General features: G+C 39.1%; 1 protein-coding gene across 3 annotated transcripts in view; it reads left to right on the top strand.

The window, feature by feature from the left end:
* The window catches only part of LOC126210166 (ectonucleoside triphosphate diphosphohydrolase 5), a 50,138-nt gene that overhangs the window by 15,742 nt on the left and 13,156 nt on the right, over positions 1 to 21,240 (top strand). For all 3 annotated transcript variants that reach the window (XM_049939321.1, XM_049939323.1, XM_049939322.1), the window contains exons 6-7: positions 7,833 to 7,944; positions 12,562 to 12,733. In XM_049939321.1, the coding sequence (XP_049795278.1) occupies positions 7,833 to 7,944; positions 12,562 to 12,733 (284 nt within the window). The remainder of the gene's footprint in view (positions 1 to 7,832; positions 7,945 to 12,561; positions 12,734 to 21,240) is intronic.

The following is a 21,240-nucleotide window of genomic DNA, read 5'->3' on the forward strand; positions in this document are numbered from 1 at the left end:
GCAACTTACTTATTGATTTACCTTCCTACATATGAGGGGGTGCCCAAAAGAAACCATACTATTTTTTTAACTTATTTGTTCACATTGTAAGCACAAGCCTTCAATGTACTCTCCAGGTGTGCATATACACTTGTCTAACTTTTTACTTCATTTTTCAAAACATTTTTTTTAATTCTTCTTTTTTGATGCTTGACTTCATTTCTTTCTTCTCCTCAGCGACATCATTGGATGCAAGGGTGGGTGAGTATAATGGGGGTGGTGGGGGAGAGTTAATGAAGAGGAGTCATACCATTTTGGTCAAGAATTGTGACAAAGACAGGGATGTGTGAGCAGGGGCATTGTCATGATGGAAAAACCAGTCACCTGAGTGCCACAAATCAGGTCACTTTCACCGTACACTGTTGCACAATCTTTTCAAAACTTCCAAATAGAAATCCTGGTTGACTTTATAACCCTGTGGAACAAACTTAAATGTACACCTGGTGAGCTTTCATGGGGCGAGGCGGACTTGAAATCTTCCACTGGCTTGATTGTTACTGTGATTCAGGAACATAATCATAGCACCAGGTTTCATCACTGTTGATAATTTTTGAAAAAAGTTTGGATCATTTTGGGACTCTACTTTTTAAAGCACAGCATGCTTCCATGCGACATTGTGTTTGTTCAGCATTCAGCAGCTGCGGCACGATTTTGGCAGCACACATTTAAATCCCAAATCTACAGTCGCAGTTTGCCGCACTGAACTCCAAAGTCACTCTCAACAGCTCCAGAATTTCTTCATTGGTCCATCATTGATCTTTGTTGAAGATTGCACAAATGCTTTCAACATTTTCATGTATTTGGGTCATGGAAGGATAACCAGAATGAGGTTTGTAATACATTGACAGTTCACTATTTTTGAAATGTGGAAAACCACTCGCACTTGAGTTTTCTCCATAGTATTGTCCTTGTATGCCATTTTTAACATTTTGCGAATTTGTGTTCCACTTTTTCCAAACAAAAAGCAGAATTTCATTGCTGCACACTGTTTACAAAAATCAGCCATTGCAAAAATGAAAATCACACAAAACAGTTGTCACTATAAACTCTGTTGAAACTAATGCTGACCTCCTTCAGCAATGGCACTCAGCTTACTGACTTTTGGATGTTCACTCTGTGTGTTCTTAGCAGCAAAATGTGGTATCACAGAAGCTCTGCTCACCAAAAAATTAGTTCAGTTTCATTTGGGTACCCACTCATAACTGAGCTGGTGGATAGGGTGAGCAGCAATGTGCGCCAGTTTGCTAATGGTGCTTAGCGTACGGGACAGTGCTGTTTTAGAGTGACTGTAGGAGTATACAGGATGACTTGGATAGAATTTGTATTTGGTGTGCAAAAGGCAGATTGCTCTAAATGTAGAAAATGTAAACTAATGCACGTGGGTAGGAAAAACAATCCTATAGTGTTGGTGGTGTGCTGCTTGACAGTCACAAAGATTAAATATCTGAAATATCTGCTGTACCGTTGCACACAGGGCAAGTTCTAAGGATAGGAAATGGCTGACTTTGATTTATTGGGACATTTCTAGCTCATCTATAGGGAACCACATGTAGAAAACTTGTACTGCAGTACTCAGAGTTATTCCTGGGTGTGAAGTTGTTGATGTGTTGAATGTTAGCATCTCTGCTGTAGCCCTTCTATATCCCCCCTTAAAAGTCCAGGGAAGGTAAGAAGTGCAAGAAGGAAACAATATATAAAAAGAAACATGGAAGAAATTGAAACAAGTATTACACAAGCAACATCTTCAAAACTTTGTGAAGTGTATAATGTAGACGAACTTGTTGCAGAATATGAAGATAGCGATATGTCCACGAATTGTGATGAGTGATTTCAAAACCTAAATATTGCCATCTCAGCAACCACCTATACTGAGAAGGTACAGTTACTGACACTGATACCAGGTAGCTACTCTAAGCAGCAGATACATAAATACATACCCACTTCCTCACATTACGTGGGTATCCATTGCAAGATGATACACTTACTGTTACTCTGGAATATTACTTAAGTGATGACAAAGATTGCAGCAGGCAAAGTCGTAACCAGGCTGATGTTACCTCTGTTAGCGAAAATGACGAAAAAGTTGAAAAGGTAAAAAGATGTATGACAAGATCAATAGAAGCATATCTCCTAATGAAAAAGGAGAACCTGAATTTAAAAATTGGTCTCTCAGAATTCTACTCCTTACGACCAAAAGGGTAAAATGCCAGCCAGTGAATATGTATGCACATGTATTTAGTGCACTAATTTGAAACTTTTTGTTTCACCATAAGCAGTATCACAGGAAAGAAGTACACAGATATGGACCTGATGCTTTTGTGTATATGTCAAGAGCCGCAAGATAAATATTGGTTACAGGAATGTGCAAAGTGTCCTGGTGCTGAAGTGAAGACTGTTGAAACATTACACCTTCAGGATACTGACAGAGACATAAACTATGCATTGTGAGTGTTATAGAGGCTAGGCGTTGTGTCATGGAAGGAATAGACTCGCACATTAGTTCTTCATTTCAACTTTGCTGAGAACTGCTCTGTTGCTTTGCAGAACAAAATTCAAAGTGACCACTGGCACACATCACAGTTATCAATATTCGCATGTTTTGCTCGCATACTTGGAGCATAACACTGTTTTGCTATTGTCAGAGATGATCTCATTCATGACAGTGCACATGCATGCTAAGCTGTCAATGTAATTGATGACATAGCATCTAGAGGCCATGCGTTTCCTTAAGCATGTGTATGTGACTGATGCTGCAGCATCTCATTTTAAAAACTGTTTTCAGCTTTATGAGCTTAGTCAGCACTGCAGTACAGGAATTACGACAAAAAAAGGATATTTTCAACAACGGTCATGGAGAAAGTGCGTGTGGTAGGGTAGGAGGTGTCTGTAAACATCTTGCAACAAGATTTAATCTCCAACATGAAGCTGTTGATGCTATAAGAGATGCTACTGGATTTGTTCACACCCTATCAACATTAGTAACAAACATGAAACTTTTAAGTCTAAATGAAAGTACATTAAGGGAATTCTGTTATAGAGAGAGAGAGAGAGAGAGAGAGAGAGAGAGAGAGAGAGAGAGAGAGAGAGAGAAGAGTGGTCTGTTATGAAACCTGTGGCTTGAATTCATCAAGTAACTACTGACTTGCATCCCGGAGTGGCAAACACGCTGCAAGAACAGTTCTCCAAGAAATGCCACCTGTTATGTGTGTGAAATGTAGAGACCACAGTATACATTAGAAGACTTTGCAGTGAGCCATTTCATTTCTTGTGTGCATGACAGTGGTGGGTGGGACAGATAATGTCTCTCATGAGCTACAAGATATAACAGTCTCCTTTATGGCGCCTCAGGTCCTGCTAATACTTTCAAATGGCTGTCATTGAAAGATCAGTGTGGAGTGCCAATTTCCCAGGTACTGCTCTTGTTTCATCATCTTTGTCAGTGTGCAAATTCAGCTCGGCTATAAAAGTTCAACAAGAAGCAGATGAAAAAACAGATGAACTCTTTAAATATTTAAGTGGGCATGATTTTTTTTTTTATTTTTTTTTTTACCTTGAGAGTGGAGCTAGGTCTACCGAAAACATTTCTTACATTTAATACAGACAATTAATTCCCACTCTCATTGCACATTCCAGAAGTACAATGACCAACCAACGTATCATGAAATTTTTAGAACATAGCGGTCAGGGTTTTGGAGAAAATAATTTATAAAACCAAAAAAATTTCAGATTCTTTCATCGTTATGTACAAATATTTAAACAGTTGAAGAATTTCATACACAAGTGTCATAACTGACAGCAGTCCTTCCACTTTATCATTTCTCAGGACAGTTAACATCCTGTGACTATTCATATTTTCAAAACATAATTTTGAAATTTGCAAAAAGTTACAAATTTTTATGGTTTATTTTTACACACACACAGAAATTTTAAAGGTGGTGCAAGTAACTGATCTCAAATCATACAGCTCAAGAGTGAATGTGTCACATAACTATTTCAAAGTTTGCGGGAAAACCTTTCAAAAACAACATTTTTTTTTTTTTAATTTTATATTCTAATGGTTTATTAAAATTCTCCCTTTGTTATGACATGTCTGCAAATAATCTCGTATAGAGCGGTCTGTAGCATTGTAATAAATCACCAAAGAATCAAAATACTGCAGTTTTGAATAGGTATCATGTGGCACTTCAACTTTTTTCCTGACAAACTTTGAAATAGTGATGATGTGAAACATTCATTCTTGACTTGTATGAGTTGACACGAAATCACCCTCTTTCATTGTTACCTGTACCATCTTTAAAGCTTAGCTGTCATTTCCTCTGATTGTATCAGTTACCAATAGCTGATTATTAGGCGTGCTCATAAATTTGAGTCCTGGCAGACAATTAACCAATGGTCTAAATAACATTGTATGTCTGTTTTGGAACAATAATGGAAATTTCTGGATGGAGAAATATGTAAAATAAGGGAAAGGCAACCACTCACCTATGGTGGATTGGTGAGTGATTTAGTACACACATTCACACTAAAACCCCACACACAGCCTCATACATACACTAACATTCACTCCCATAGCCACTTCAAGGCTTCTTTATTCTGATAAGCAGTGTGTAATAATTCACCACCACTCACTCCCCCCCCCCCCCTTTCCCTTTCACACTTTTTTTCTCTTAATTTTCCCTTCTGGTTCTCTTTCCCCCCTCTCTGATTCTGGTGACTGGTAAGCATAGCTGTGCACATTTTCTTGAGCACCAATAGAGAGTTATGCAATAGCTGTGGAAGTTAGCATCATACTGCATGTGACCTGCTGCAGAGAATATTGGCGCCTCCTTCAAGCAGTGCGGTATCTACACTAAGGCTTTGTATTTTGTACTAAATCTGTGTTGACACTATGGATGGAGGGCTGGTTGTTTCTCCCCACTCCCAAGATGGAATTGTGGATGGAGTTTACAGTGGATCAGTCTAGCATCAACAGACAGAACACAGCATAGTGCAATGAAACACAGGGTTAACAATTGCTACAATAGTGTAACGGGGGCCAGAATGATGGGTGTAATTATTCTTGCAACTACAGGTTGCGGCGACGTTGTGAGTCAGTTAGCAGGGCAGTAGTACATGGAGCCAGTTGGATGTCCAATGAAAAGTCATAGAAACAGTAAATATGTTACTTTATTTATTCCATACAAAAAGCACAGCAATTGTCATGTCATCACACTGCAGTCAGCACCCTGTGATGCAGCTGGCTCTGAATGGTGAAGAGTGCTTCGTTCAGCACGAGGCTTCACAGAATGGCTAGCACACCATGTCACTGTATCAAAAAGGTGGCAGCTGTGGGAAGTTAACATTGTCGGCACCTCAGTGAGTGAAGGGCCACATGAGTCACCAGGCGGGTGTGTAGAATGCAGTGATGACACTTGGCAAAAATCAGTCACATCAGCTTGTGGAGACTCCTGGTTCAGTGCAGGAAGCACCCGAGTGTGCAGAGGTGAACCTAGGATCCCAGAATAGGCTGCAGGAGCAGTGGCCTGCAGAGGCAAGACCGCAGTAGCAGAGTGTGACCGCAACGGCAGGCTCTGGATAGGCAGCTAGTCAAGTCCAGGTGAGAACTGTGGACCCCCAGATATCTATATACATACTCTGCAAGCCACAATACAGTGTGTGGCGGAGGGTACCCTGTACAGCTACTAGTCATTTCCTTTCCTGTTCCACTCACAGAAAGAGCAATGGAGAAATGACTGCCTGTATGCTCCGTATGAGCCCTAGTTTCTTGTCTCTTATCTTCATGGTCCTTAAGCTAAATGTATGTTGGTGGCAGTAGTATCATTCTGCAGTCAGGTTCAAATGCCGGTTCCTAAAAGTTTCTCAGTATTGTTCCTCGAAAAGAACATTGCCTTTCCTCCAGGGATTCACATTTGAGTTCTCAGAGCATCTCCGTAACACTTGTGTGCTGCTTAAACCTAACCACTAACAAATCTAGCAGCCTGTCTCTGAATTGCTTCAATCTCTTCCTTTAATCTGACCTGGTACAGATCCCAAACATCGTCCTTTGCAGATGACCCACACTTTCCTAAAATTCTCTCAGTAAACTGAAGTCAACCACTCATCCATATTAACTTAAATTTTTCTGCATTTTGAGTTGGCTGCCACTCATCACACTAATTAGAAATTTTGTCTAAGTCCTCTTGCATCATCCTACAGACACACTTCTTCGACACTTTCCCATACACCACAGCATCATCAACAAACAATAGCAGATTGCTGCCCACCAGATGTAGAAAATAATAGCGGGACTATCACTCTTCACCAGAGTACTTTACTGTCAATACTCTCATCTTCAATGAACACTCACTGTCAAGGACAAGATGTTGGGTTCTATTACTTGAGAAGTCTTCAATCCACTTACATATCTGGGAACCTATTCTGTATGCTCGTACATCAGATAGTTGCCCTGAGGTCCGCAGAAGTTGGCCAGCATATGATCCTACACCAGAAAGGCTCTAGTTCAGCCCCCCGCCCCAGTGGTATCAGGCCTAGGCATAGCCTATAAGTGAGCAGTTAGTTCAGGCGGCATCAAGCAACAGCAGGCTGGACAACGCTTGTCAGACCAAAGACTGCTGTGGAGAACCTGCTGCAGCTGGCTGCGGGTGGTGACACAGTGCGTAGCTGCAATGGTGGCTCAACCCACCCCTTTGTTGATAGTACATCATTCTTCGTCACATAGGCCACAATAGTTTGAGCTCCGACGTATGGTAATCCTTGTCACCACTGCCAGTCGGGCTGCCATATTTTGTCCTATCTGCACTGTTCTGGCCCTGGCAGCATGGTATGTGCTAACTGGTTTTGAACAGAGCTTGGCCCCTCTGTAGTTTATTGTGTCAGTTCACAGTGATACTATTTTAGCTTGTCTATGGGTTTCAACTGCCAAGTAAAAGGCAGTGGTGCAACAATAGTGTTCTTGCATGCAGTTTTGTGCAATTGCAATGGTGGGTGGTATTCATAAACAAAATGCAAGTGATCCAAAAGCATTCGACATCTACAGGAGAAGGGAGCTAAGTGCTAGAGAGAAAGTTAAGATTGTGATTGTTTTGCAGGACTATTATTGGTTTGCATTTTCTCATTTGTTTGAAATGGATGTGTGAAACTGTCTCTGGTGTCCGTAATATATTTTGCTTAATGGGTCAATAATGATGGGAAGTGAGAAAGAAAACTGCCGTGGTCAGAGATCTTCACACTGTAGCTTTTCATGTGCAGTAATGATAATATCTTCAGCTGTGTACGTATTAGTTTTTATTTTTTGTCATCAATTTCACTGATACAATTCGCAATCATCAGGCCCATATGCTTGCTCACCGTGATCATGTTTTCAACTGGAAAACACCATATTACTTCTAGAAATAGGTCAGAATCAAAGAGATCTGTGAAACTTTTCCCCGTGTTGTATACTGTTATTTGCATCTGAGACGAAAGTTTTGTGAACCAATGATTTTGGACCTTTTACTAGAAGTAGGATTGTGTTTTTCCACTGAAAAATCAACACTTTGAGCTTGTTGAGGGGCCTGAAGATGGTGGATTGTATCGCCAAAACTGGTCACAAATAGATAACAACTAAAACATGCAACTGTAGGTATTATCGTTATTGCACATAAATATATCCATCAGAAGATGGATGTACGGAAACTACAACTTTTCACTGATAAGGAACTTTATTTGTGCAGTATTAGAACAGAGGTATAAGATATTTTACAGTTTTCTGATAAATACAGTAAAGTGTGCCAATATTTATCTCTTTATTACAGGTTCGTAAGCTCTTTGATGCCTCTCCATTCCACACAAATGAAAATTCAGTGGCCATCATGGATGGGGTTGATGAGGGCCTCTTTTCCTGGTTCACTGTCAACTTCCTTATGGGTGAGTCACAATTTATTGACTGTAGTTTGTTAAAGTTATGAATAAAAGTATGTTCCAGAGATATTTTTCCAGTGTTGTGGAATATACAACAAAATTACCATTTTCTTTCATCGTCAACATATCTGCCAAGCACTTCAAAACATCAGCATTCATTTCCTCAAGAAAAAGTGTATGTACAGACATACCAAACAGTTTGTAGGAGTTTTTGTCAAGATGTTACAAAACAAATAATTTTTATTTTCATATAGTTGGTATCTCTTGCAGGAGAAAGCTCATAGGTAGAATATCATATCCCTGTGCAAGCTTCAAATTTATACAAAAATACATTACTATAAGTACAGAGAATTGTTTAAGATGTGATGTTAGCAAACGACACCACTGTCTCTCTTCAACTTCAGCAATCTTCCATTTCTGAACGTGCTCATTTCACAGCGCACACAGGATTTTAGAACTCTGTTAAGCAAAATCACTTGTCTACCAATGTCACCAACCCACTCGCAAGTTGTTTGCTGTCCGAATCACTTGCTAGGATGTGATGTGCACTTGTATAAAACAGGCTTTGCAAAGTGTGAGAACAGAAGAGAATCACTGATAAACTGGGAGAAAGCAGTAAGAGCTTACACCATTGGCAGAATAGTGTGTTAATTTGACAGATGGCACAAAAACAGAATAATATCTAGTGTCTTGGAAGGGTTAGAAGATTGGAAGATGAAGCAATTAAAAGAGATGTATGCTTGAGAAATTTGATAGGTAGCTGTTGTCACTCACTGCTGATGCCCGTGACTGTGAGAAATGGTTGTATGTATCCCTACCCCCGACAGGCATTAACTGGCTGTTTGCAGCCTTCGCTACAGACAAGCATTTCATTGAGACACAGCACCAGACAAACCACTGCCTCATAGCTTTATGATATCCCAGATGCTTCAGTGAGACGCCTGATGGGCAGCGAAGATGCTGCTAAGATGAGAGGAACTCCCACTTCCCACTAGGGCTGACACTTCACAGAGCTGTTTGATGAGTGTTTGTAATTTATTTTTTGAACAACTTTTGCCATTGACTACATATATTTATTGTAAATCCCACATTTGCAGTTTGAGCTTTGAGCCATTAGCAAGTAGTTTAGCTGCAACCGATTGTAAATATTAAAGTTAGGCATCCACAGGAAACAGAATCTATCACACAGTCATTACATGAAGTGATCACAACTGATAAATGATGGAAACTACTCAAATGCTGGAACACAGCAACTGTCAACACAGCAGAAATAAACTGGGGTCTTGCGTTTTTTTTTTTTTATTATTATTATTATTTTTTAAAAATTATATATGTTTGGAATTTATTAACAGAATGGCATCCCAAAGCCTGTACGGAATAATTAGCCAGGTGGATGTGAGGTGTATCGTGTAGTTTTATTTCTTCGTTTCACAAAGCCTCTTCATTCAGGAAAAGTCTGTCTATGTATAATAGCAAATAACGCAATACTTAGGAGACATTTGTTTTAATGTTTTAGTGGTATCAACAGTCCTGCTGTATTTTAGAAATGTCAACTTTCCCCACATGGAATGTTATTAATTGTATTTATCCATGCTCCGGATTTTGGACGTTGTGTGTTTCTCAGATGACAGCTCACTATTAAGTGTGTCAATGTGTGTTCGTTTGTCTCAGGACTTTCTGTTCATGTGAATAAGGCAGGATTGTTTGTCATCTATGTAAAATGATGTGGCACATCATGTAATTATTCCATCGAATTCGTGTCATATGTAGCACATCACGTAATGATTCCATAGAATTCATGTCGTACTGCCCTCAAGTCTCCGGCCATCCTGATTTAGGTTTTCCGTGATTTCCCTAAATCGCTTCAGGCAAATGCCGGGATGGTTCCTTTGAAAGGGCACGGCCGATTTCCTTCCCCATCCTTCCCTCACCCGAACTTGCGCTCTGTCTCTAATGACCTCGTTGTCGACAGGACGTTAAAAACTAATCTCCTCCTCCCCTCGTACTGCCCTCAAAAGTTTTCACTGTGTGTGCACTGAGGTATTTACTCTGAAGCTGGAAAGAGAGCTTAAGCTTGAAAGCAATTGCGACTATCAGACTTTAAAGTATGGTAGGGGTGTGGGTAAGCTACTATGAACAGCGTAGTGAACGCATTATTGTAGCCAAGATAGACACAAAGCCCATGCCTACCACAGTAATACAAGTTTGTATGCCAACTAGCTCCGCAGATGATGAAGAGATTTATCAAATGTATGATAAGATAAAAGAAATTATTCAGATAGTGAAGGGAGACAAAAATTTAATAGTCATGGGGGACTGGAATTCAATGGTGGGAAAAGAAAGAGAAGGAAAAGTAGTAGGTGAATATGGAATGGGGGTAAGGAATGAAAGAGGAAGCCGCCTGGTAGAATTTTGCACAGAGCACATGGAAGTGGCCTGGAGTCACTGGAAGATTTCAGGTAGATTATATAATGGCAAGACAGAAATTTAGGAACCAGGTTTTAAAGTATAAGACATTTTCAGGGGCAGATGTAGACTCTGATCACAATCTATTGATTATGAACTGTAGATTAAAACTGAAGAAACTGCAAAAAGGTGGGAATTTAAGGATGGAACCTGGCTAAACTTAAAGAACCAGAGGTTGTAGAGTGTTTGAGGGAGAGCATTAGGGAACAATTGACAAGAACGGGGGAACGAAATACAGTAGAAGAAGAATGGGTAGCTTTGAGAGATGAAATAGTGAAGGCAGCAGAGGATCAGGTAGGTAAAAAGATGGGGGATAGTAGAAATCCTTGGGAACAGAAGAAATATTGAATTTAATTGATGAAAGGAGAAAATATAAAAATGCAGTAAATGAAGCAGGCAAAAAGGAGTACAAATGTCTCAAAAATGAGATTGACAGGAAGTTCAAAATTGCTAAGCAAGGATGGCTAGAGGACAAATGTAAGGATGTAAAGGCATATATCACTGGGGGCAAGATGGATACTGCCTACAGAAAAATTAAAGAGACCTTCGGAGAAAAGGAACCACTTGTGAGAATATCAAGAGCTCAGATGGAAACCCAGTTCTAAACAAAGAAGGGAAAGCAGAAAGGTGGAAGGAGTATATAGAGGGTCTGTACAAGGGCGATATACTTGAGGGCAATATTATGGAAATGGAAGAGGATGTAGTTGACAGAGCACTGAAAGACCTAAGTCGAAACAAGGCCCCGGAAGTAGACAACATTCCGTTGGAACTACTGGTAGCCTTGGAAGATCCAGCTCTGATAAAACTCTAAAATTTGGTGAGTTTAATAAGTCATGGCTGCAAACTACTAACATGAATTCTTTACAGACAAATGGAAAAACTGGTAGAAGCCTACCTCTGGGAAGATCAGTTTGGATTCTGTAGAAATGATGGAACACGTGATGCAGTACTGACCCTATGACGTATCTTAGAAGACAGATTAAGGAAAGGCAAACCTACATTTCTAGCATTTGTAGACTTAGAGAAAGCTTTTGACAATGTTGACTGGAATACTCTCTTTTAAATTCTATAGGTGGCAGGAGTCAGATACAGGGAGCGAAAGGCTATTTACAATTTGTGCAGAAACCAGATGGCAGTTAAGAGTCGAGGGGTATGAAAGGGAAGCAGTGGTTGGGAAGGGAGTGATACAGGGTTGTAGCCTATCCCCGATGTTATTTAATCTGTATATTAAGCAAGCAGTAAACGAAACAAAGAAAAATTCAGAGTAGGAATTAAAATCCATGGAGAAGAAATAAAAACTTTGAGATTTGCCAATGACATTGTAATTCCGTCAGAGGCAGCGAAGGACCTGGAAGAGCAGTTGAACGGAATGGACAGTATCATGAAAGAGGATATTAGATAAACATAAACAAAAGCAAAATGAGGCTAATGGTATGTAGTCGAACTAAATCAGGTGATACTGAGGGAATTAGATTAGGAAATGAGACACTTAAAGTACTAGATGAGTTTTGCTATTTTGGAAGCAAAATAACTGATGGTCAAAGTAGAGAGTTTAGGCAAAAAGAGAATAGAAGCTTTTGAATAGTGGTGCTACAGAAGAATGCTGAAGATTAGATGGGTAGATCACATAACTAATGAGGAGGTACTTAACAGAATTGGAGAGAAGAGAAATTTGTGGCACAACTTGACTAGAAAAAGGGATTGGATGGTAGGACATGTTCTGAGGTATCAAGGGATCACCAGTTTAGTAGTGGAGGGCAGCTTGGAGGGTAAAATTGTAGAGAGAGACACAAAGAGATGAATACACGTAGCAGATTCAGAAGGATGTAGGTTGCAGTAGGTACTGGGAGACGAATAAGCTTGCACAGGATAGAGTAGCATGTAGAGCTGCATCAAACCAGTCTCAGGACTGAAGACAAACAATTTTCAACATCTTATAGTTTGACATCACAGCTTCATAGTGAATTGTCTTTATTTTTGCTATTGCCCATAGTTTTTCGATACTTCCCAAATAAGAAAACAACTGCACAGTCTGTGGTCTGAAGACCATCACACACACACATCACAACACTCAGTGTCCTGAGAGTTAGCTGTCTTCATTTTGTACTTAAACTGAATCTCGGGCCATTAACTATGTTGTTCATAATTTCATTACAGACCGGCTGGGTGGAAGTGGGGGTGATGGTACTGTGGCAGCACTGGACCTCGGTGGAGGCTCAACACAGATCACATTTGCCCCCACAGACCACACAACACTGAAGGAGGCAAGGTCAGAGCTGCTTCACAAAGTCTCCGCTTTCAGGCAAAGTCTGTCTGTATATACTAACAGGTAAGGCAATACTTAGCAGGAATGATACTTTGTTTAAAATCATTACGTGGTCTAGGGGTAGCGTCTTTGATTCATAATCAAAACGTCTTCAGTCCCGGGTTCGATCCCCGCCACTGCCTAAATTTTGATAAATAATCAGCATTAGCGGCCGAAGACTTCCGGCATAAGAAGTCAGCCTCATTCTGCCAACGGCCTTGTCAAAGAGGGCTGAGGAGTGGATAGAGGTTCGGGGCACTCTCTTGTCCTAGGGGTGGGAAATTGCCCCTAAAGGCGGAAGAATCAGCAATGATCAACGACATGAGGATGCAGAAGGCAATGGAAACCACTGCATTAAAGACACGTAACGTGTATCCACAGGACATGTGGCTGTATTTGAAGCAGTGTCATGATGATCTCTCCATTGGCAAAAGATTCCGGAATAGTCCCCCATTCGGATCTCCGGGAGGGGACTGCCAAGGGGGAGGTTACCATGAGAAAAATATTGAATAATCATTGAAAGGATAACGTTCTACGAGTTGGGGCGTGGAATGTCAGAAGCTTGAACGCGGTAGGGAAACTAGAAAATCTGAAAAGGGAAATACAAAGGCTCAATCTAGATATAGTAGGGGTCAGTGAAGTGAAGTGGAAGGAAGACAAGGATTTCTGGTCAGATGAGTATCGGGTAATATCAACAGCAGCAGAAAATGGTAGAACAGGTGTAGGATTCATTATGAATAGGAAGGTAGGGCAGAGGGTGTGTTACTGTGAACAGTTCAGTGACCGGGTTGCTCTAATCAGAATCGACAGCAGACCAACACCGACAACGATAGTTCGGGTATACATGCCGACATCGCAAGCTGAAGATGAACAGATAGAGAAAGTGTATGAGGATATTGAAAGGGTAATGCAGTATGTAAATGGGGCCGAAAATCTAATAGTCATGGGCGACTGGAATGCAGTTGTAGTGGAAGGAGTAGAAGAAAAGGTTACAGGAGAATATGGGCTTGGGACAAGGAATGAAAGAGGAGAAAGACTAATTGAGTTCTGTAACAAGTTTCAGCTAGTAATAGCGAATACCCTGTTCAAGAATCACAAGAGGAGGAGGTATACTTGGAAAAAGCTGGGAGATACGGGAAGATTTCAATTAGATTACATCATGGTCAGACAGAGATTCCGAAATCAGATACTGGATTGTAAGGCGTACCCAGGAGCAGATATAGAATCAGATCACAATATAGTAGTGATGAAGAGTAGGCTGAAGTTCAAGACATTAGTCAGGAAGAATCAATACGCAAAGAAGTGGGATACGGAAGTACTAAGGAATGACGAGATACGTTTGAAGTTCTCTAACGCTATAGATACAGCAATAAGGAATAGCGCAGTAGGCAGTACAGTTGAAGAGGAATGGACATTTCTAAAAAGGGCCATCACAGAAGTTGGGAAGCAAAACATAGGTACAAAGAAGGTAGCTGCGAAGAAACCATGGGTAACAGAAGAAATACTTCAATTGATTGATGAAAGGAGGAAGTACAAACATGTTCCGGGAAAATCAGGAATACAGAAATAAAAGTCGCTGAGGAATGAAATAAATAGGAAGTGCAGGGAAGCTAAGACGAAATGGCTGCAGGAAAAATGTGAAGACATCGAAAAAGATATGATTGTCGGAAGAACAGACTCGGCATACAGGAAAGTCAAAACAACCTTTGGTGACATTAAAAGCAACGGTGGTAACATTAAGAGTGCAACGGGAATTCCACTGTTAAATGCAGAGGAGAGAGCAGATAGGTGGAAAGAATACATTGAAAGCCTCTATGAGGGTGAAGATTTGTCTGTTGTGATAGAAGAAGAAACAGGAGTCGATTTAGAAGAGATAGGGGATCCAGTATTAGAATCGGAATTTAAGAGAGCTTTGGAGGACTTACGGTCAAATAAGGCAGAAGGGATAGATAACATTCCATCAGAATTTCTAAAATCATTGGGGGAAGTGGCAACAAAATGACTATTCACGTTGGTGTGTAGAATATATGAGTCTGGCGACATACCATCTGACTTTCTGAAAAGCATCATTCACACAATTCCGAAGACGGCAAGAGCTGACAAGTGCGAGAATTATCGCACAATCAGCTTAACAGCTCATGCATCGAAGCTGCTTACAAGAATAATATACAGAACAATGGAAAAGAAAATTGAGAATGCGCTAGGTGACGATCAGTTTGGCTTTAGGAAAAGTAAAGGGACGAGAGAGGCAATTCTGACATTACGGCTAATAATGGAAGCAAGGCTAAAGAAAAATCAAGACACTTTCATAGGATTTGTCGACCTGGAAAAAGCGTTCGACAATATAAAATGGTGCAAGCTGTTCGAGATTCTGAAAAAAGTAGGGGTAAGCTATAGGGAGAGACGGGTCATATACAATATGTACAACAACCAAGAGGGAATAATAAGAGTGGACGATCAAGAACGAAGTGCTCGTATTAAGAAGGGTGTAAGACAAGGCTGTAGCCTTCTGTACATCGAGGAAGCAATGATGGAAATAAAGGAAAGGTTCAGGAGTGGAATTAAAATACAAGGTGAAAGGATATCAATGATACGATTCGCTGATGACATTGCTATCCTGAATGAAAGTGAAGAAGAATTAAATGATCTGCTGAACGGAATGAACAGTCTAATGAGTACACAGTATGGTTTGAGAGTAAAACGGAGAAAGACGAAGGTAATGAGAAGTAGTAGAAATGAGAACAGCGAGAAACTTAACATCAGGATTGATGGTCACGAAGTCAATGAAGTTGAGGAATTCTGCTACCTAGGCAGTAAAATAACCAATGACGGACGGAGCAAGGAGGACATCAAAAGCAGACTCGCTATGGCAAAAAAGTCATTTCTGGCCAAGAGAAGTCTACTAATATCAAATACTGGCCTTAATTTGAGGAAGAAATTTCTGAGGATGTACGTCTGGAGTACAGCATTGTATGGTAGTGAAACATGGACTGTGGGAAAACCGGAACAGAAGAGAATTGAAGCATTTGAGATGTGGTGCTGTAGACGAATGTTGAAAATTAGGTGGACAGGTAAAGTAAGGAATGAGGAGGTTCTACGCAGAATCGGAGAGGAAAGGAATATGTGGAAAACACTGATAAGGAGAAGGGACAGGATGATAGGACATCTGATAAGACATGAGAGAATGACTTCCATGGTACTAGAGGGAGCTGTAGAGGACAATAACTGTAGAGGAAGACAGAGATTGGAATACGTCAAGCAAATAATTGAGGACGTAGGTTGCAAGTGCTACTCTGAGATGAAGAGGTTAACACAGGAAAGGAATTCATGGCGGGCCGCATCAAACCAGTCAGTAGACTGATGACAAAAAGAGAGAAAAAAAAAAGGGTCTTTATTTTCCGCAAGTTCTGCATTTATCGTGGGCCTATTTTTTGATCAAATATTTCAACAGATAGAAATGAGACAAGTATTAAACTGACCAACATGAGGTCTAGTTTTGCAGAAACAAATTTAATTGCTTGGAAGTAATCAGGAAACTAATGATTTGAGGAAAAATTGCAGCATTTCACAAGCAGCTGCTGCCAGCTATGTAAATGAAGTGTCAAAAAGGTTCTCTCTTCAAGGCCTAGCTGTTTTACACACAAAAAATCACCTTGGTTTGAGGATTAAATGTCAAAATGATTTCCTTTAAATTGAATCCTAAACTCATGACATTTCATAAACAAAAGTTGATAGAAAAGCTAATGAGGTTTATAAAAGCTCCTGATTTGTGGAAGAAAATGAATAAAGAAATGGTCAAATGTTTTGTGAAATGATTTGTCTAAAAGTAAGAAATAAAATAGATTACAGAAATATTTGACGTGCCCCTCTAATGATACTTGAAATAGCCTACAGCAAATCAAGAGCCTGCTGAGAATTTAAAGTTCAGTGTTTAGCTTAGAATCTTAAAGTTTTAAAGAGTACTAGAGGATATTTGTTTGGTGGATTATGTAGACCATGTGGTCTGTATTTGTGTGGCCTTTGCGTATATCTGTCATCTATGCAACAAAAAAAAAAAAAAAAAAAATTCTGTCTCAAAAATTTTTAGGTAGAAGATCCAAATAACAGGAAAGGAAATGACATATTCTCAACTGGCACATCAAATGTTTCTCTAATCTGTTTTATTTTTTACTTTGTGACAAATATTTTCTCTAAGCATTTGACTGGTTCTCAAATATTTTTCATTAAAATATTTCTGTAATAATCTGGAAAACTAAACTGGCACAATTCATTAGTGTACTGTGGATTTGGCATAAAAAGGCACTCTTAAGTTACTCAAGTTTGTAATAGAAAGATCTTTTGAGAAGAAATAGAATTGGTATACAGAAGTGAAGATAAATGAAGAATAGTACAAATTAGAATTTGGAAAAGGGCTAGAAATAAAAACTCTAATAGGGTAATCTGAAGTGTGGATCAAAGTATATGAGACATATGGTGGGCTACTGGTGTTGTTTTAAGATTGCTGCAGTGCGTCGCTCATTATTTTGAAGCTCATGTTTGCGTAATTTCCATTGGCAGTGTTGGAGGCTGTGAAACTGCTTAGTTTTGCTGTGTGTGCATAGTGATTGTGTTATTAGACTTTCAATGCTGATATTGTAGGTCATGGGAATTTATCAAGGAGACATCTTGGTTTCCATTGTGTATGAGGGATTATAAAAACTACCAGACTGATCTGTACGAATATGTTTGTTCCTTAAAACTTAATGTATTCTTATTTCTGGAAATACATGAGAGAATAAAGAGTGTCTATGTTCTTTTATGTTGGAATATTTGCCAATCACTCTAAATAAAATTGTCACTGTAACATTGCTATGTTATTTTTGAAAAATGGTTTCATTTGTGGAATTCCAAAATAAAACTCTGTTGACATATTTATATTACTAAAAGCTCCAAATGTTCACCCAGATGCTGTTGCACATTGTCTATATAACGGCATCCAGTGGCATCAGTATTTCGTATAATTATTCACTGAATATAACAGTTTAAATGCTTTGTAATCTACTGATAAAGTGGTATAATATTCCGCAAAAGGCTTAACACAATAAGTCAAATATTAAAGTTAGAAACTTAGCAATGGAAAGTAGTGGGTGGAATAACAACAGTTTGGCTCTGGCACTCTGTGTTTGATTTGTTCTTTTGTGACTAAATTATATCATTGTACAGTACACAGTTCAGGAGATATCCCATTAAACATTGAGAGATATGAAAAAGTATGTTTTATACATGGAGTTCAATTCTTTATAAAGGGTTGAGATTGGGGGTGGGGTTATTGGCACATACTGTTTTCAGTGTGTTACTGGTGAAATAATAACTATTAGTGTTTACATTTGCAAAATGCCTTTTAGATAAGTTATCAGCCTGTGTTTTGGGGCTGGTTGCAGCAAATAGTGAAGTAGGCAAGACACGTTTCAAGGAAGTCATATTGAATCATAAAGTTGTTGTTTTGACCTCTGTTGTCTATTACATTATTTGGAAAGTTTTATTCAATACATATTCACTGTGGACCAGTTTTGGATGCACAGATCATAGTAATATTGTGATAGAGGCCTGGTCTATTATAATGCCCCTTTACTATATTTACCCTATTACAACTTTTATAACTGTGATTGTGTAACTAATGAATTTTAAGCAGTTATACTGTTGGTTTTTGCCTCCAAAACAAAACACTATTTTATACATAAGAGTGTAGATTCAAAAGCAATATTTGAACAAGGATTCATTTAATAGTTGTCATTATTTGTACCCAGGTTAAAATATGGTTGCCAGTCCAAATTGGTCATATAATTTTGAAATAAGAAATTCATTAGATAAAATAGAACCTTCTAGCATTTATTTCACATATAGACAGGTCTGTAAAATCAGTCGCTATCAGCAACATCTTTGTAGCTCTCTACAGTGAGGTATGTTCAGAAATGTAAAATTTTGCACTTCACAAAATGGAAAAAATAGTATCCTGTGACTATATTACCAATGAGTCACTTTTGGAATTGGGCAACTCGTACAAATACCTGGGTGTAACACTTTGTAGGGATATGAAATGGATTGATCACATAGGTTCAGTCATGGGTAATGCAAATTATAGACTTCGGTTTATTGGTAGAATACTGGGGAAGTGCAATTAATCTACAAAGAAGATTGCTTACAAATCACTTTTGTGACCAGTTCAAGAATGTTGGTCAAGTGTGTGGGATCCATACCAATAGGACCAGTTCTAGAATATTGCTTAAGTGTTTAGTACCTGTACCAGATAGCATTAACAGGGGATATTGAATGTATACACAGAAGGGGAGTACAAATTGTCACAGGTTTTGTTTAATCCATGGGAGAGAGTCACAGAGGAAGAAACTGAACTGGAAGATTATTGAAGGTAGGTGTAAACTGTCCCGAGAAAGTTTATCAACAAAGTTTCAAGAACCAGATTTAAATAATTACTGTAGGAATAAATAACAACTCCTTATGTATCGCTCACGTAGGGATCATGAGGATAGGATTAGAATAATTACAGCACACATACACAGGGTGTGTACCCTCTGCCATGCACCTCACAGCTGTTTGCAGATTATAGACATAGATGTAGATATTAAGTGACTAACAAACCTCCCACTCACAATAATGTTTGCTAACTGACCTGTCAAGCTTTGAAAGTAGTAGTAGTAGTTGTTGTTGTTTTATTATTAACAAAATCAGTCTTTTCTATAATTAGATTCAACATTATTGACTCTTAGATAACTTGGGATTAGGAATAGGTTTCTAGTTCAGGTTACATGACTAAGGTCAATAACTGTCTCAGAACACATGAAGATTAAATTCCACGAATGAGTTAGTTCACTGGAAAAGAGGTACTGATTTTACAGATTGAATGAAACAATACACTGCCTGGAGGTGATGTGTTGAGCGGTGATGGTGTTGACAGGTATTATGCAAGTGTGGTTCAGCATACAAATGGCTATAATGTTGTCTCAAGATGTGCTGCTTGCAGTGAGGCATAGCAATTTAGCATCATTGGATGGCGTGCTGTGGGTCGCCAGTTCCAATCTGATCAGTTACTTGTTATTTAATATTTTTCATTTGTAAAAGCTTCTCAAAATCTCTTGTATTTGTATATTATGGAATATTCAATGTTTGTATAAATAGTAGCACTCTGTAGAAAAGTTCAGCTCTGTTGTGGCTGCATGTTGGTATTTGTAATAAAGGTGCTTCCAGTGCTGAGTTTTGTATTCCATTGGTGACCCAGCTTTTGCATTTTGACTTGAGTGTGGTTTTGACATGACAATACAATTCTTCCTTCCATAACCAAACACAATAGAATATTTGACAAACACTCTATGCTGCAGTAAACTGCTTATGCATCTATCTGAGGCTTATTTTTACTAAAATTTCAGGTATTTTCAGTCTCGTTTCCACTTCAAGGGAGAGGGAGTTGTGACAGGAACGACACCTGGCCACACCATGCCAGTAACATGCCAAACCTGATTAACACTTTCCCTGCTACTGACTTGCTCTCTGCATTCCATGCTGAGCACATCTGTGCTATGGCTGTGCAGCTCACCAAATGCTGCTACATGTGTTGAGTGCCGGTGTTCCAGCCGCTATGAAATAATCATCCAATTTTAAGAAAACTATTAAAGTGAAAAACTTTGATTTTTGCACATCATACAGGCTGATGTCTTTGTTAGGTAAAGGTCTGAATCACTTCGTTATTCCTCATAGTTAAGCAAAACATTGCACACAATTTTGGAGTGTTTGTAGAGGTATAAACCCATTGCATAGACTTTGCGTATGGTGGATTTTAGCTCATACATTACAGTGTATGAAATGTAGGTATGGTATCAAAATTTTATTTAAGATTGAGATCAGAATGATATCTCACTTCATTCTTGAGTTACTGATTTTTATATCCGATGGATGGTCATGCACAATGTTAAGATTTCTGTCCTTGCAAATCTCAAATCATGTGGTCATTACAATCATCATATTTTGTAAATGGTTCAAGAAACTGAAATGATTTTTTTTTGCAAATGATATAATGCAAACACACACATGTTTTATGATAAATACTTGAAACATTTTTATTCACTGAGACATGTGAGTAACTTGTTTGCAACAGTGAGAGGTCGGCCTAATGGTGTCCACAGCACCGAAGGGTTAGTGGCTCAGGACACGTACAGACGTCTATAGCACTGTAGGAAAACCCGAGCGGTGTCTGTGTCTACACGTCCACAACGCGTAGGAACAGCGGAGCAGGGCATCTATACACATCCACAGCAGTGATAGGGTTAACATGCTGACTCCTTGTAGATGCATGATAAAAACTGAGAAAAAGATTGAGTTGCAATATGAAAATGAATTTCATAGAGAGAACAATTTTTCTCGCAAGTGGGAGATAAGAGTCGCATTGTGAGTTGCAGAATGGATTGAATGGCATCTTAAGCTGGTAGCTGTCATGCAGTAAAGCTGTTTACAGTAGTGGGAATGCATGCAGAAGCATCTTC

Source organism: Schistocerca nitens, chromosome 10, assembly GCF_023898315.1.
Source record: "Schistocerca nitens isolate TAMUIC-IGC-003100 chromosome 10, iqSchNite1.1, whole genome shotgun sequence".
Lineage (NCBI taxonomy): Eukaryota > Metazoa > Arthropoda > Insecta > Orthoptera > Acrididae > Schistocerca > Schistocerca nitens.